General features: G+C 37.8%; 1 protein-coding gene across 7 annotated transcripts in view; it reads right to left on the bottom strand.

Moving 5' to 3' along the window:
• L3MBTL3 (L3MBTL histone methyl-lysine binding protein 3) overlaps positions 1–14,661 on the bottom strand; it is a 132,962-nt gene that overhangs the window by 49,003 nt on the left and 69,298 nt on the right. For all 7 annotated transcript variants that reach the window (XM_053592346.1, XM_053592350.1, XM_053592349.1 and 4 more), the window contains 4 exons: positions 14,182–14,267; positions 11,386–11,496; positions 7,226–7,340; positions 5,539–5,641 (listed from right to left, as the gene is read on the bottom strand). In XM_053592346.1, coding sequence (XP_053448321.1) covers positions 5,539–5,641; positions 7,226–7,340; positions 11,386–11,496; positions 14,182–14,267 — 415 coding nt within the window. The remainder of the gene's footprint in view (positions 1–5,538; positions 5,642–7,225; positions 7,341–11,385; positions 11,497–14,181; positions 14,268–14,661) is intronic.

Below are 14,661 nucleotides of genomic sequence, written 5' to 3'. Positions count from 1 at the left end.
GTCCTCAGAGAGCAGAAGCACAGAGTACACACACGGGAGGACTTTATTAGGGTGCATCCTGTACAATTAGAAAACTATTCCATATTAGCTAGATGTGGTATATGCAAGTATTTGCCCACCAGCCCCTCTAAGAAGGCTGTTTTTCCCAGGAAAGACTGGCCCAGCTCAAAGTGAGAAGGAGGGCCTTATTCACTGTTCTCTGCTGCCACCTTAAAATTTCTTTTACTTCTATTTATTTAAACAATAGACAACACCTCCAGTTTTCTAAGTGTTCACACAATCGTTCTCACACTCAGTCCTGATAATAAACTCACCCCCCCCCAAAAAAAAAAAAAAAAAAACCCTATAAGGCTCTATCAGGCTACCGTGCTTTTGCATGGTTGCCCCACCAGCAGTTAAGAGGAAAAGTACGGGCCTGGGTTGGCCCTGGTTCTGCCAACGTTCAATCTTGGGTGCTCACTTAACTATTTCAAATCTGTCTCTTCATGGGTAAAACAGAAATGAGAACAGTGTCTAATTTAATTCACAGAGGTGCTGTGAGATTATATGAGATCATACATGTAAGATTTTGGAACAGTACCTGGAATATAAAAAGTCATCAATAAATCTAACCAACAATCTTGTTAGTATTTAAAAAAGAAGGGTGACATTTAACCCCCTATTGTGTAAAAGAACATCAGCAGAAATAAACACCATTCAAAAACTCCATAAGATGACTCATAATGAAGGCTATGCTCCCCTGAGAAAAAGCTGATGCTTCTGAGTGTCCCACAATTTGTGCCTCTATGAAAATCAGTTCATACCAGACTGGTCTAGGAAGGTCAGGCCCTTTCCTCTGGACAGCCTGTCACCAGCCTGGCATAGGCCAGGCTGCCAGCAAGTGTTTGCTCAATGGAAGGACAGATATTGGATTAATATGTTTACAGTTTTCAGGTGCACATCCAGAGCTCCACTGTTCAACCATCTCACGGACTTCATAAATATCCTTTAGAAGCTGTTGGAAACACTCTCTGGTCTTTCTTTTCTTGCTTTATTTCTCCAAGATAAAACATTGCAAACAAAACATTTACTGCTGAAGGCACTATGTATGTAGAACATCTATTTTACACAAAAGCTTTAGTTTTCCTTTAATCTCCTCCTATTCCTGACCTCTTCAGTAGGCCAAATTGACAGGGGAAACACCATGACACGACCTAATTCTAGAAAATTCGAATTTAGCAATTTGGCTACTGAATATCCCTAGAGATGAGAATACCATATCTGTGCTCAACTCGTTCACTGATCATTTATACCTTAACACTAAAAAAAGAAAAAGAGTTGCATTCTTAAACATCATTGTTCAGACACATGTTCTAACACTTCTTAGATCAAACCCAACTGTTACAATCTTCAGAGAGGGCAGCAAAACATGCTAGTCAAAACAAAGACTTTTGCTTATGTGTCCGTAACATTGATTGTTCTTGCTAAAAGAGAAACTTGACCTGTTATCTAAGCAAAGAATGCATGTTTTGATATACGCAATTTCTCAGTAAATTAATCCAAAGAGAATTTTCTCATTTTGTTTTCCTAAACACAGCTTTCTTAGTAAGAACAAAAGTAAGTGCCAGTGAAATGAACCCTTCCAAGAATATCCATGATGCAGCAGGCCATCCCCCAAGTCTGCTAAGGAAATGGAAAACAGGCTGTGCCTGTTAAGGATTAATATCCTGCCAGAAAAGGAGCTCTGAGTGTTGTAAATAGGATGGCATAGTCAGGGGTTCTAAGAAAACTCAGTTCAAGGCTGAGAGGAGAAGATAGCACTTGGGCAGAAGGCGGGACCTCTCACAAGTTCTGTGAATTACATCGCTCTGTCCAGACAGAACCTCTTGTCAACCAACAACTCTGCCCAAGGCATGGAATCTGCGGATTATGGCTTATGTGTAACAAGAAAATGAATATAGCTCCTTCATCAATGCTTGTCTTTTAAGCCTTAAGGTGTATTTCTGCCCCTCCTTCTAAGAAAATGAGCAATTCTCTATTACATTCCAATTATACCAGAAGAGTTTCTATACCACACTTCTCCATTAACTCTCCCATGCATCCTTCTCTTAACATGCACAACACTGCATCTCCAAAGAAAAGCCCCAAAGACAGCCACTGAAACTTGCTGAAATGGTGGGGCCCAGCTTTGGGACACGTAGAGGTCCACCTGCACCCTTGGGGAAAGGTGGTCCTGATGAACGGGCCGGCCAAGAGTAAGAGGAGCAACCTTCAGAATTTCTCTACTCAGCCCTGAAGCAGTCAAACTGCTAAAAGGTGTGTCACCCTTCCAGAGGACAAAAAACAAAAACAAAAGCCCTCTTGATGTCTCTAGCTGTACCCCAACAATGTGGTGGCAGTATTCACTATTTTAAAAATTTCTGTTTTTTTTTCCTTCCTTCACAATTTCAGCAAATTGCTTTGAATGTGATGTTTTGGGATTATACAGAAAAAAAAAAAACACATGTCAAAGGTCCAGTGTTAGTTACTGATTTTGTGTCTTATATTTTAACTAAGTTACAGACAGCTTTTACAGTTCCGTCAGTCCACGCGTTCTGTGAAGGTTGGGCTGTGACTACCCCATGGGGCGCAGGCGTGAGAGGCAGGTCGAGGGCAGTGGTCAAGGGCACAGACCTGCAAGTGCACTGGGCTTACCATCACCAGCTGTGAAGTGAGGCCCGTTACTCAACCTCTCCAATCTCATGGCAGTGTCATCAAAACTAGCAGGAAAACCCCCAGTTTTTATGCGATAAGGTTGTGTTGAAGGTTATCCAATGCATGTAAGGCAATTAGAGCAGTGTCTCATACAGAGTAAATGCTCAATAAATCTTAGTTGCTGTTACTGAAAAATTACTGCTCAGAAATGAATTTCTGGATGTATAATAGCTATGGTTTGATGTCCCCGCCAAAACTCATGTTGACATTTATTGTCATTGTGATAGTACTGAGGTGAGAATTAAGAGGTGATTAGGCTGTACCCCCATGGATGCATCAAGGTTGTCTCAAGAGTGGGTTAACTGTCACTGTGGCAGGCAGTTCGAACAGCAAGTTCGGCCCTCTCTCGCACGCGCTCTCTTGCTTTTCTGCCATGAGATGATGTGGCAAGAAGGCCCTTACCAGATGCCAGCCACTCAGTCTTGGACTTTCCAGCCTCCAGAATTGTGAGAAACAAATTTTTTTCTATAGATATTATCCAAGCCTGGCCTGGTGGCTCATGCTAGTAATCCCAGCAACTAGAACTGCTTGAAGCCAAGCCATCACGATCAGCCTGGGCAACATAGCAAGATCCTGTCTCTAAAAAATAAAATAAAATAAAAATTAGCTGGGTGTATATGCCTACAGTTCCAGGAGACTGAGCCAGGAGGTTCACTTGGGCCAAGGAGTTTAAGGCTGCAGTAAGTTATGATAGCACCCCTGCACTTCAGCCTGTGTGACAGAGTAAGACCCCCATCTCGTTCATTCACTCATAAATAAATAAATACTGTCTTTTTGGTGTTCTGCTATAGCAACACAAAATGAACTAAGACAATAATGCAAATGTAGCATGCTTGTGAATTATTTCTGGCAATTCAACTTACACAATGCCTAAAAAACAATCCAGCTGCCTTTACTAAGCAATGTCTAATAACTTCTAAGATGTAGCTTTTTTTTTTTTAAAGACAGAGTTTCAGGCAGTGCCTGTGGCTCAGTATGTAGGGCGCCAGCCCCATATACCAAGGGTGGCAGGTTCAAACCTGGTCCCAAACTGCAACAAAAAATAGCCGGGCGTTGTGGCGGGCGCCTGTAGTCCCAGCTACTCAGGAGGCTGAGGCAAGAGAATCACCTAAGCCCAAGAGCTGGAGGTTGCTGTGAGCTGCAATCTACCGAAGGTGACAAGGTGAGACCCTGTCTCTAAAAAAAAAAAAAGACAGAGTCTGACTAGTGCCGTGGTGTCATAGCTCAGAGCAACCTCAGGTTCTTGGGCATAAGTCAGGCGTCCTCAAACTTTTTAAACAGGGGGACAATTCACTGTCTCTCAGACCGTTGTAGGGCCGGACTACAGTTTAAAAAAAAAAAACAACTATGAACCCAGCTGCCTGGGAGGCTGAGGCAAGAGAATCGCGTAAGCCCAAGACTTAGAGGTTGCTGTGAGCCGTGTGATGCCATGGCACTCTACCGAGGGCGGTACAGTGAGACTCTGTCTCTACAAAAAAAAAAAAAACAACTATGAACAAATTCCTATGCACACTGCACATATCTTATTTTGAAGTAAAAAACGAAATGGGAACAAATACAATTTACACCGCCTCATGTAGCCCACAGGCCGCAGTTTGAGGACCCCTGGTGTAAGTGATCCTTTTGCCTTGGTTTTCCTACTTTTAGTAGAGATGGGGTCTTGCTATTGCTCGGGCTGATCTTGAACTCCTGAGCTCAGGCATTCCACCTGCCTTGGCCTCCCAGAGGGTTAGGATTATAGGTGTGAGCCACCGTGCCCAGCCAAAGATGTAGCATTTTTAACCAAGTTTAAATTAATCATATAACTTTTGGTTCACAGTCATACAAGCAATGGAAAGGTATAAATGCATTTTTGCAAATGGAATCATACTGTCTCTGCTCAGACTTTTTACTTTGGAACATACTGAACCTCATAAATACTAGGGAGAAGTGTTGCAAGAAAAAGAGAAGCAGGATTTGAGGTTGCAGAGATGAAAGAAGAAACTATACCCAGATGTAAATAATCACACCAATTCTGCAATTGCTATTAACTCAGAGGAACAGGTACAGCAATCTTCAATTTTTTTAAAGACCTGTTCAAATCAGATGAACAAGGAGTCATTGTTCTTACTAAGCAGTCCAATTGATACACAGGTGGAAGACTATGCTGAAAAACTATTATTTTAAGATACACTAAGTATGTGATGCTTTGGTTCCCTATAAATTCCAGTTAAATTACAGAAATTTCTTACTATTTCAGTAATACTTTAAAATGTCTACAAAGACTCCCAAATCACCAAACTCCAAATAAAATTACTTTAAGTTACTTAGGAATAAGAGAAAAATATTTAAAAAAAAAACTAAAAAAGCTTTTATAACCAACACATCCTCACATTGGACTATTAATATTTTGGTTTTTGTGATCTCTGCTGCTCAGCCACAACACTCTGATCTCTCATTATTCAAATTATCGAGTCACCCAATCATGTAATATTCTACCAAATGTTTTCAACGGGGCCTTGCCTCTTCTCCTTCTCAGTGGTCAACCCAAAATAAGTAAAACCAGTCAGGCTGCCAAGAAAAACGAAACAGCTAGAGTAAATCTATTTTAAGTCATGAATGCATTTTCTCCTAGGAAGAGTTAAGTATAGATATTCCCTTCATTTTTACATGATCACTATGATAACCACACTTCTTACAGATCTGAATTTAAATCAGTTCACATCCGTTTAGTATACGTGGAAATTATTATTTTATTATATACAGGGTAACACCCTGTATTTGACCACGTAAGAAATCCTCGTGTGAGCGGCAGCCACCACATACCTGTGAGGGCCCAGATGTCTTGCCCTCTTAAAATGGCCAATCCCTTTACATCCTGGCGTGGAGCATCCACCATGTTCTGAAGCTTCCATTAATTCCAAGGGGCCTATGAGAAAGCCAAAAAAGAAGAACAAGGGACAAAATGTTAAGCAAAAAGCTGTTAAGAGTCCAATGCAGATGCCTAACTCTCAAAACGCCCCCAAATGCCAATTTCTGAACCAACATATATAAAAAGAAAAAGGTTTTTCCCTATGACTTTGTTCATACTATTGATTGTTCTCTAATAGTGAAATAGTAAATTTTGGTTATTCAAGACACCTCAATATGAATTAATAAGAAGAGGCAAACAATTTTTATCAAGAAAATAACATACTTAACATATGAATATTCACGTACTGTTATGAAAATTTAAGAACTACAGCAGAATCCCAAATCAAGTTCCAGATCCCTTATCCACTCTTCACCTGCTCCTCCGTCTACACTTTCAACCTCCCTTCATCCTGACCCCTGACCACAAACGTTAACCTGTACCCTCCTGGATGTCCTGCTAATAAATTCAGTTTTGTTTTATTTTCCCACATAATAGGCGCAACATGGGTCTGTACTGTTCTGAAATATTTGGTTTTTAACTTCTTGTCTTATAAATGTTTCCTTTGCAATGTTAATATTCCTTATGACTCTAATGTAATAACCATAGTATGGTGTAACCTAATTTATTTAGCCAGTATTTGTTTCCAAGTTCTGTTATTTACAAATGCTGCAGTGAATACCATGAATGTCTATGTTTTCTGTTAGTTTCCACATAGCATCTAGCAATGAAGACACTAGACAGGGAAGTGTACTCAATTTTTAAAAAATCTGACAACAATTTATTATATTTCTTACAGTTTTTTCCTACACTGTATACATTTTCCTCCGAAATTGAGATCATGGTGCATTAAGTTCCCAATGTACCTTTTTTACTGAATTTAACTGAAACTTTTACGGAAATACTTAACTTCACATGCAGCTATGAGTAATACCCAGGGGGAGGTCTCTTTTACACTTTGCCCGGTTTCACCCAATGGTAACATTTTGCAAAGCGACAGAATGAAACCACTACTATGCTGACATTGATGTGATACATACTGAAAGTCTCAAAAGCTGTCCTCCAAAAATTCAGTACTAATTTTAAAAGGCAATGTTTACTTCTAAATAAAAGTATAAGATTTATACACATTTTATTTTTCAAGGATTGCATTTCTTTCTTTTATACTTTTGTGACTATAATAATTAAAAAAAATGTAGTAAGGGCGGCGCCTGTGGCTCAGTGAGTGGGGCGCCGGCCCCATATGCCAAGGGTGGCGGGTTCAAACCCAGCCCCGGCCACACTGCAACAAAAAAAATAGCCGGGCGTGTGGCGGGTGCCTGTAGTCTCAGCTGCTCGGGAGGCTGAGGCAGGAGAATCGCGTAAGCCCAAGAGTTAGAGGTTGCTGTGAGCCGTGTGACGCCACGGCACTCTACCCGAGGGCGGCACAGTGAGACTTTGTCTCTACAAAAAAAAAAAAAAAAATGTAGTAAAAGGAACAAGATTCCACTGAGAAGAAATACATGGTAAAGGAGGAGAAAAAAGAGGAAAGGATGACAAAATATTAAGCACGCTAGATAAGAAAATGGAAACAATTATTCAAGTTGTCCTTGTGTCTCTTACTCAAAGGAGGCTGAAGAGGATGTCCGGTTTTTGAACACCAGCCCACAGGGTGGATATCAGGAGAATCTGCATCTGTCCAGTAATCATAGCAGCTACTCCAGCCATCAAAGTGAACCTGGATAACACAAGGAAATTAACAGCATGAAGATTCCTATAGTGAAAGCTCTGCCCACAGGGTAAACCACTTCCACTCTCTCTGGCAGGAGTGGAGAATTTATGGTCTCAAGGCCCTAGTACCCACCAGATCTCTTAATATATCCCCTTGACAGAACCCACATTTCCCAGAATTGTTCTGTGAAGTTTGCATTCCATCAAAAGACCAACGCAAGCATCTGGAAGGCCACAGGTAGCTCTGAGGCTGAGGGTGCCCACCTTAATATTTCTCAACAACTTGAACAACTTAAGGACATGAACTATGTAATGACATCTTTATACCTTCAACATCAAATACGCAGTAAGTATTACTGCAGTAATTAAAAAATCTGGGAAAAGAGGGAAGATGGATGTGAAGGGGAGAGTAAAGAGGCAGGAGAGAAGAAAACCTTTCACAAGGAAACATCAAGTTCTCAGAATTGTGGTGGAAAAGTTTAAAAGAAAAAAACTCAATGCCCTACTAAAAATACATTTAATTTACAAAATATCCCTCCATCAAATGCATTTTTAAGTATCACTGGCTTTCCTGTAAATAATTACAGTATCTCTCAAAGACATTCTTTATTATAAAGTGGTCAGCACCACCTTCTTTATTGATGACCCTGTGAAAGGAATGTTGGTCTTTCTGTGAAGGCAACTAAGTATCAACTGTGTGTCTTTCAGCTGTTACTTTTTTCCCCCCAACCCCAGCTGTTACTTAAAAAAAAAAAAAAAAAAAAAAATAGCCGGGCGTTGTGGCGGGCGCCTGTAGTCCCAGCTACTCGGGAGGCTGAGGCAAGAGAATCGCCTAAGCCCAGGAGTTGCAGGTTGCTGTGAGCTGTGTGATGCCATGGCACTCTACCGAGGGTGATAGAGTGAGACTGTGTCTCTACAAAAAAAAAAATCTTTTACTATGAAAGGATTTACTGATGCTTTATATATTTTACTTTTTAATCAAGTTTGCCAGTTAGGTTTCTTTTATAAAGTCTAGGAATCTCTCACGCCTTACAAGGCAACAGATGCTAGATGGATAAAAAATTGTAACATTATAAACTGAACAATACATATTCTAGAAGAATGCATGAATGAACTTACTTAATCACAAAGTAGCATAGCCCTTGTAAGTTAAGACACCAAACTCCAAAGCCATACCAGAAAAAACTGATCAATTTGATTGATTACATAAACATTTAAAACTTCAGAGTGGTAAATACAATCATAAACTAGATAAAAGACCCACAAGAAACCTGAAAAACACATTTGCTAACACACATACTCTCTTCCTCAGTTTATAAAAATATCAAACATCAATTTGAAAAGATGAAAACCCCAGTAGGAACACAGAAAATGATACAAATGATTCGTTATTAAGAAAATATATTCTGGGAGGCCGAGGTGGGTGGATTGTCTGAGCTCCCTAGTTCAAGACCAGCCTGAGCAAGAGCAAGACCTCCTCTTTCAAAATAGCTGGGTGTTGTGATGGGTGGCTGTGATTTCATCTACTTGGGAGGCGGAGGCAAGAGAATCACTTGAGCCCAAGAGTTTAAGAGGTTGCTGTGAGCTATAATGATACCATAGCACTCTACTGAGGGAGACAAAGTGAAACTCTGTCTCGAAAAAAAGAAAGAAAAAGAAAAAAGAAAAGAAGTATAAATGACTAGTAATATGATAGGATAATTTTATTTATAACTAAAAAATTATAAGTAATATCACAAGATGCAATTCTTCTATCAGCCTGTAAAAAATACATTTTGGTGATTCCTGTAACTGCTGAATATGAGACTAAATGGGCTTTCTCATAGACTGTTGGTGGAGGTGTTAATTGGTGAGATATTTCTGGAAAGCTATTTGGCAAACATTCACCATTTAAAATATATTATCTTTGACTTCATAATCTCAACAACTCGTTTATAGTAGAAAACAACTAGAAGTAACCGGAGTGCCCACCATCAGGAGACAAGTTAAATACATTATGATATATTCATAGGGTGGAATAGTGTGTAGTTATTAAAAGTACAAAAAATATGGGCTCAAAATAATGTCCTTTGCAATGAATCCACTTCTTCAAGCTTAGAAATCAATTAATGCTAGAATTAAACCCCCAAAGAAGACATGAACAGATGTGTTTCAGCAAAATAAGAGAATACATTAAGAAAAAAACAAAGTATGTGATCCAGGAAAATGAAATATAACCCAGTTTGTCAGCATAGTTGGTAAGTCTTAGGATGAAAGCTCTGTACCAGGCTTTGAGTATATCCACTCAAACTGGAAGAGGTGTCTACTGAGCAAGAGAAAAAGAGTTCAAGAAAAAAAGAAGATAAAGACAAAATGTTGCTATGTTTCTTTCTGGAACTGCTGGTGTAGCCATTCTTTTAAAAACCAGAAGATAATTGTACATAGTGCTAAACCTGAATTTTTCACTCACTGATAGGAAATAGTCTTGCAAATTACTTAATTTTAACATACACCATGTAAATATACAATGAATTATTTTACCCATCAGCTACTGTGGTTGTTCCCAATGTTAAATATTATAAAAATTACTGCTCTATTTTTCCTGGAGTTTGCATCTTTCCGTATTCTTTTTGGTTACCTCCTTAACATAAATTCCTAGGACTAAAATTTTTGAGTGTAAGAATAAGCAACATTTTGATAAGCTCTCACCAAAATGCTTTTCAAAATGCTGGAACACTTTACATTCCCACTAGCCATATGTGATGATAAACTTTTCATGCACCCAAACCAAAATAGATTACTTTTACTTTTTCCCCCCAATTCTAAGCAATTTGATCTATAAAAATAACATTGTGCTTAATTCTAACTATTCTTGATTATTAGGTTAAGTTACTTTTGAAATACATCTAGTTCTAAAATACTCTGCTTTATGAATTGTATTACTACCAAGTAGAGTGAAGGAGAAAATATATCTGAAAAAAAGGTTAACAGAGCTCCTGCAGTATTTGTGACATTCTGTAGAATATTATATGATTATATAATTTTTACAATGGAAAAATAAACATTAAAAATTTCTGTACCATAGAAATATCACCTTGTGCAGTTTTTCATGTTATCTTATAATTTTTTTATTACTTCATTAAAGATACTGAGGATATATTTTTTTTAAAAAAGACCATAAACATAGACTCTTACATCTTAAAACCAAGATTTAGTTCTGCCACTGTCAGTATGTAATAAGTAATTCATTTATTCTTTCTAAGCTTCCACCTTCCATATTGCAATGATGACAAATGTGAAATAATGTGAGAACATTATTACCCTATAAAATGTCACATACATCTAATGTCTTGCTATTATTATAACTATTATTAGTTTTAACAAAGATTCAAAGCAATCCTGTAAAGTAAGCAGAATGGGTCTTGTTCTGGGTCTTGTCTTGTTCTAACAATTGCAATCAGTGTAACCTGGCTTATTGTACCCTCAATGAATCCCCAACAATAAAAAAAAAGAAACCAGGAACAGAGAACCGGGCATTCCAGCTTCTAACCTGAACTACCAGACTTCACTTCATCACACTTGGACACCACAAACTGGACCCATCTTCCTAAACACTGCTTACTTCATGAGAGGTATTTGACTTTTATTAATGTAACTCTAATTAAAATTTGATTTGATTTCTATAATTATTCTTACTTGTCCTATATTAAAATACAAGATATTCTCCAACACTACATCTAACATACCCCATAAAAAAATCTTAACTTTCATTATTTTTTAAAGAGTATACTATCAGAGAAGGAAGTATTCTGAATAGAATACTACCTTCAGGTACTGTATCTACTTTCTTTCTCCAAATACATGCTCAAAAAATTAAGTCACTCATAATTAAAGAGAAAACATTTTATGCAGATTGAAGGAAAAACTTGGATGAAGGCTGACTTACAAAGATACACAGCTGAATACTTTGTGCATTCCTATGATTCTACTAATATAATCAGAGGCCCTACTAAAATTTCCATCCCAGACATCTTATCACAAAAGCCACAGCCAAATCACAACAGAGAACTTACTTTGATCCGGTGATCATCAGTGTCTGCGACAGTGGCTACTCGAATGAACACGGGGTTTCTCTTGTCTACTATCTCAAGCTTCATTTTTTTCTGGAATCCATGTGGAGGTTTCTGCCATGACATAAAAATGTATATGGTGAGTATAGAAAACTCAAATTAATCCACATGAAAAAAGCCAACAATCCCATATATCAATGGGCAAGAGACATGAATAGAACTCTCTAAAGATGACAGACGAATGGCTAACAAACACATGAAAAAATGTTCATCATCTCTGTATATTAGAGAAATGCAAATCAAAACAACCCTGAGATATCATCTAACCCCAGTGAGAATGGCCCACATCACAAAATCTCAAAACTGCAGAGCTGGTGTGGATGTGGAGAGAAGGGAACACTTTTACACTGCTGGTGGGACTGCAAACTAGTACAACCTTTCTGGAAGGAAGTATGGAGAAACCTCAAAGCACTCAACCTAGACCTCCCATTTGATCCTGCAATCCCATTACTGGGCATCTACCCAGAAGGAAAAAAATCCTTTTATCATAAGGACACTTGTACTAGACTGTTTACTGCAGCTCAATTTACAATCGTCAAAATGTGGAAACAGCCTAAATGCCCACCAACCCAGGAATGGATTAACAAGCTGTGGTATATGTATACCATGGAATACTATTCAGCCATTAAAAAAAATGGAGACTTTATATCCTTTGTATTAACCTGGATGGAAGTGGAAGACATTATTCTTAGTAAAGCATCTCAAGAATGGAGAAGCATGAATCCTATGTACTCAATTTTGATATGAGGACAATTAATGACAATTAAGGTTATGGTGGGGGAAGCAGAAAGAGGGACGGAGGGAGGGGGGTGGAGCCTTGGTGGGTGTCACACTTTATGGGGGCAAGACATGATTGCAAGAGGGACTTTACCTAACAATTGCAATCAGTGTAACCTGGCTACCCTCAATGAATCCCCAACAATAAAAAAAAAATGTATATGGTGAGATTTAGAGGAAGAGAAGGTGCACTTGATGCTACAATGAATAAGAAGAAATAGATCAGTTATTTAGAAAACCAGCCTTTCAAACTCTGCAGCTAAACACGTGGCTCTGGACCTCACCCTACCTATTAGGAAACACCACCCCAGCACACATGCACAGCAAGAGGGATTGGCCTGAAACTTGGACTAGAAGCAAGTAAGAAAGGTTAAAGCAACAACCTAAAGATGGAATTTAAAATCTGATAGTTGTTGGATTAGCCACGGGAATGCCAAAAATCTTTTCTCAATAGTTGGAGGTGTCAAAAATCAACAAGCATGAAATTTATTTTTGGAAAAGAGAAAGGAAGAACATTGAAGTAGCTGAGATGAGGCACCAAGATTAGAAGTGGTCATGAGGGCAAAAAGCAGATGATGTCTTTTAAAAAGAGCATAAGCAATTGAAACATACAAGACAGAACTCTTCACACAGGAACATGAACGAGAAAGGCAACCTCCACCTACAACCTCAGGACTCAGCAGACCCCAATAAACTTATGGAAAAGTTACAGGTGGTGGAAAGCAGGGGACTGACTGGTATGATGCCAGGCAAATTAGTTAAACCTGTGAGCTTCAGGGCCTGCTTCTGTGAAACAGGTATAATAAAAGTGCTGCTCTAAAAATTGAGTGTGAAAGTTATGAAAAAGATACAAAGCAATCAATCTATCCTTTACACACTAGAGAGATGTTGGTCCTCTGATGTGACACTAAATGTGTACACTAATCCTGGTATAATTGTATCCATGTATCCAGCTCTGCTTTGTATTAGATGAGATTAGACAGAATGGCTGTAGACTCCGCTTGGTATTAGTTAAGTTAAAGTTAAAGAGGGAAGGTAAAAATTCATAAATATAGCATAACTCTAAATAGAACTCTTTTTTGAAATCCTAAATTTACTATCAGATGAAATCCTGCACACTCTTTGATATAGTTTTTCTTCATGTAATATGGTTTTGGTCTTAAAATTTTTGATTTTCTTTTCTTCTATATTTTGTACCATACCTACTAATTAATTCTATCATTAAAAATTCTAACAATTCATACAAAAAAGGATCATTTAAAGAAAGTATTATGACAGATTAATCATGCCACATTTTTCAAAATTAAGTAATTGCTATATATCCTCTTTCCCTTTAAATTTATGGGAAAATACGAATTATAAAGCAAGCTGCTTGATACAAAAAACCAAAATACACTTCACTTCTTACCCTTCTCTTGCACAGAAGAGGTTTACTTTGAATCTTAATATGTTACAAGCAAGTAACCATGACCTTGGGTTAAAACGATACTGTAATGAAAGGAGATGATTTCCTACACGTATTTTAGTAATTAAACATGATCTGTAGCAATAAAATAAAAACCAGCATCTCAGTTGGCTATAAAAAGATACAAAGAAATTGTCAGATATAATTTTCATTAGAAAACATTTTCTTATCCTGTTTTGGTTTTTCAGAGTATCTGGCTGGAAAAACAAGTTTTCTGTAAGATTTCAACACCTTCTCCCACATGATGTTGGGTAGAATTATTTTCCAAGGAGACATTACAGTCCAAAATGAAAGCATTTTTTAGATGCCAACAACAAAAATCCCAGTAACAATTCTGACTTCCAACATTGTAAAAACCCCAAAACCTCTTATTTGTCCTTCTGTTTTCTTCTTATTCCTATTCTAATTCAATAGCACCGTCCCTCTCTGTTCTTAATTTTCAATGACTCATACCACCAACACAAACCTATCAAACAGTATAACATGGATTAACTTACCACTTTGAAAGCTCTCGCAGGAGCAGGTAAGGAATTGGTTTCTTCTAAGTATTTATCCCAAGAAAAATGCTTCACATTTGGATAACCTAAGAAAGAAAGAAAAATGTGAATCCTATGAGGTTGAACAAAAATGGTAATGAGAATAATAAACTGCTCAACAAAAAATAAGAGACACCGTTATCATTATAATCTAGGAAATTATATTCATATACAAGTAACTTTAGTCGCACATTCAGTACTATCGATAAAAATAAAATTGTTTTTATCTTGAGCATATTTCTATACTATTTTTTAAATGAAAATTTTGCATATATATGCATAATTTATATCCTCAGGTAAGGATAGCGTTACACATAAGACAGACACGCACGCACACACACACAAATGTCCCTTAATCCAGCAATTTACTTCTATCAATCTGGGAAAATCCCATATGTGTGCAAAGATAATGCACAATCATTTGTAAATCTGAAAATGCAA

The sequence above is a fragment of the Nycticebus coucang genome, chromosome 5 (assembly GCF_027406575.1).
Source record: "Nycticebus coucang isolate mNycCou1 chromosome 5, mNycCou1.pri, whole genome shotgun sequence".
In the NCBI taxonomy this organism is placed as follows: domain Eukaryota; kingdom Metazoa; phylum Chordata; class Mammalia; order Primates; family Lorisidae; genus Nycticebus; species Nycticebus coucang.
Note: the sequence above shows the minus strand (reverse complement) of the source record. Positions and strands in the feature narration are given on the sequence as shown.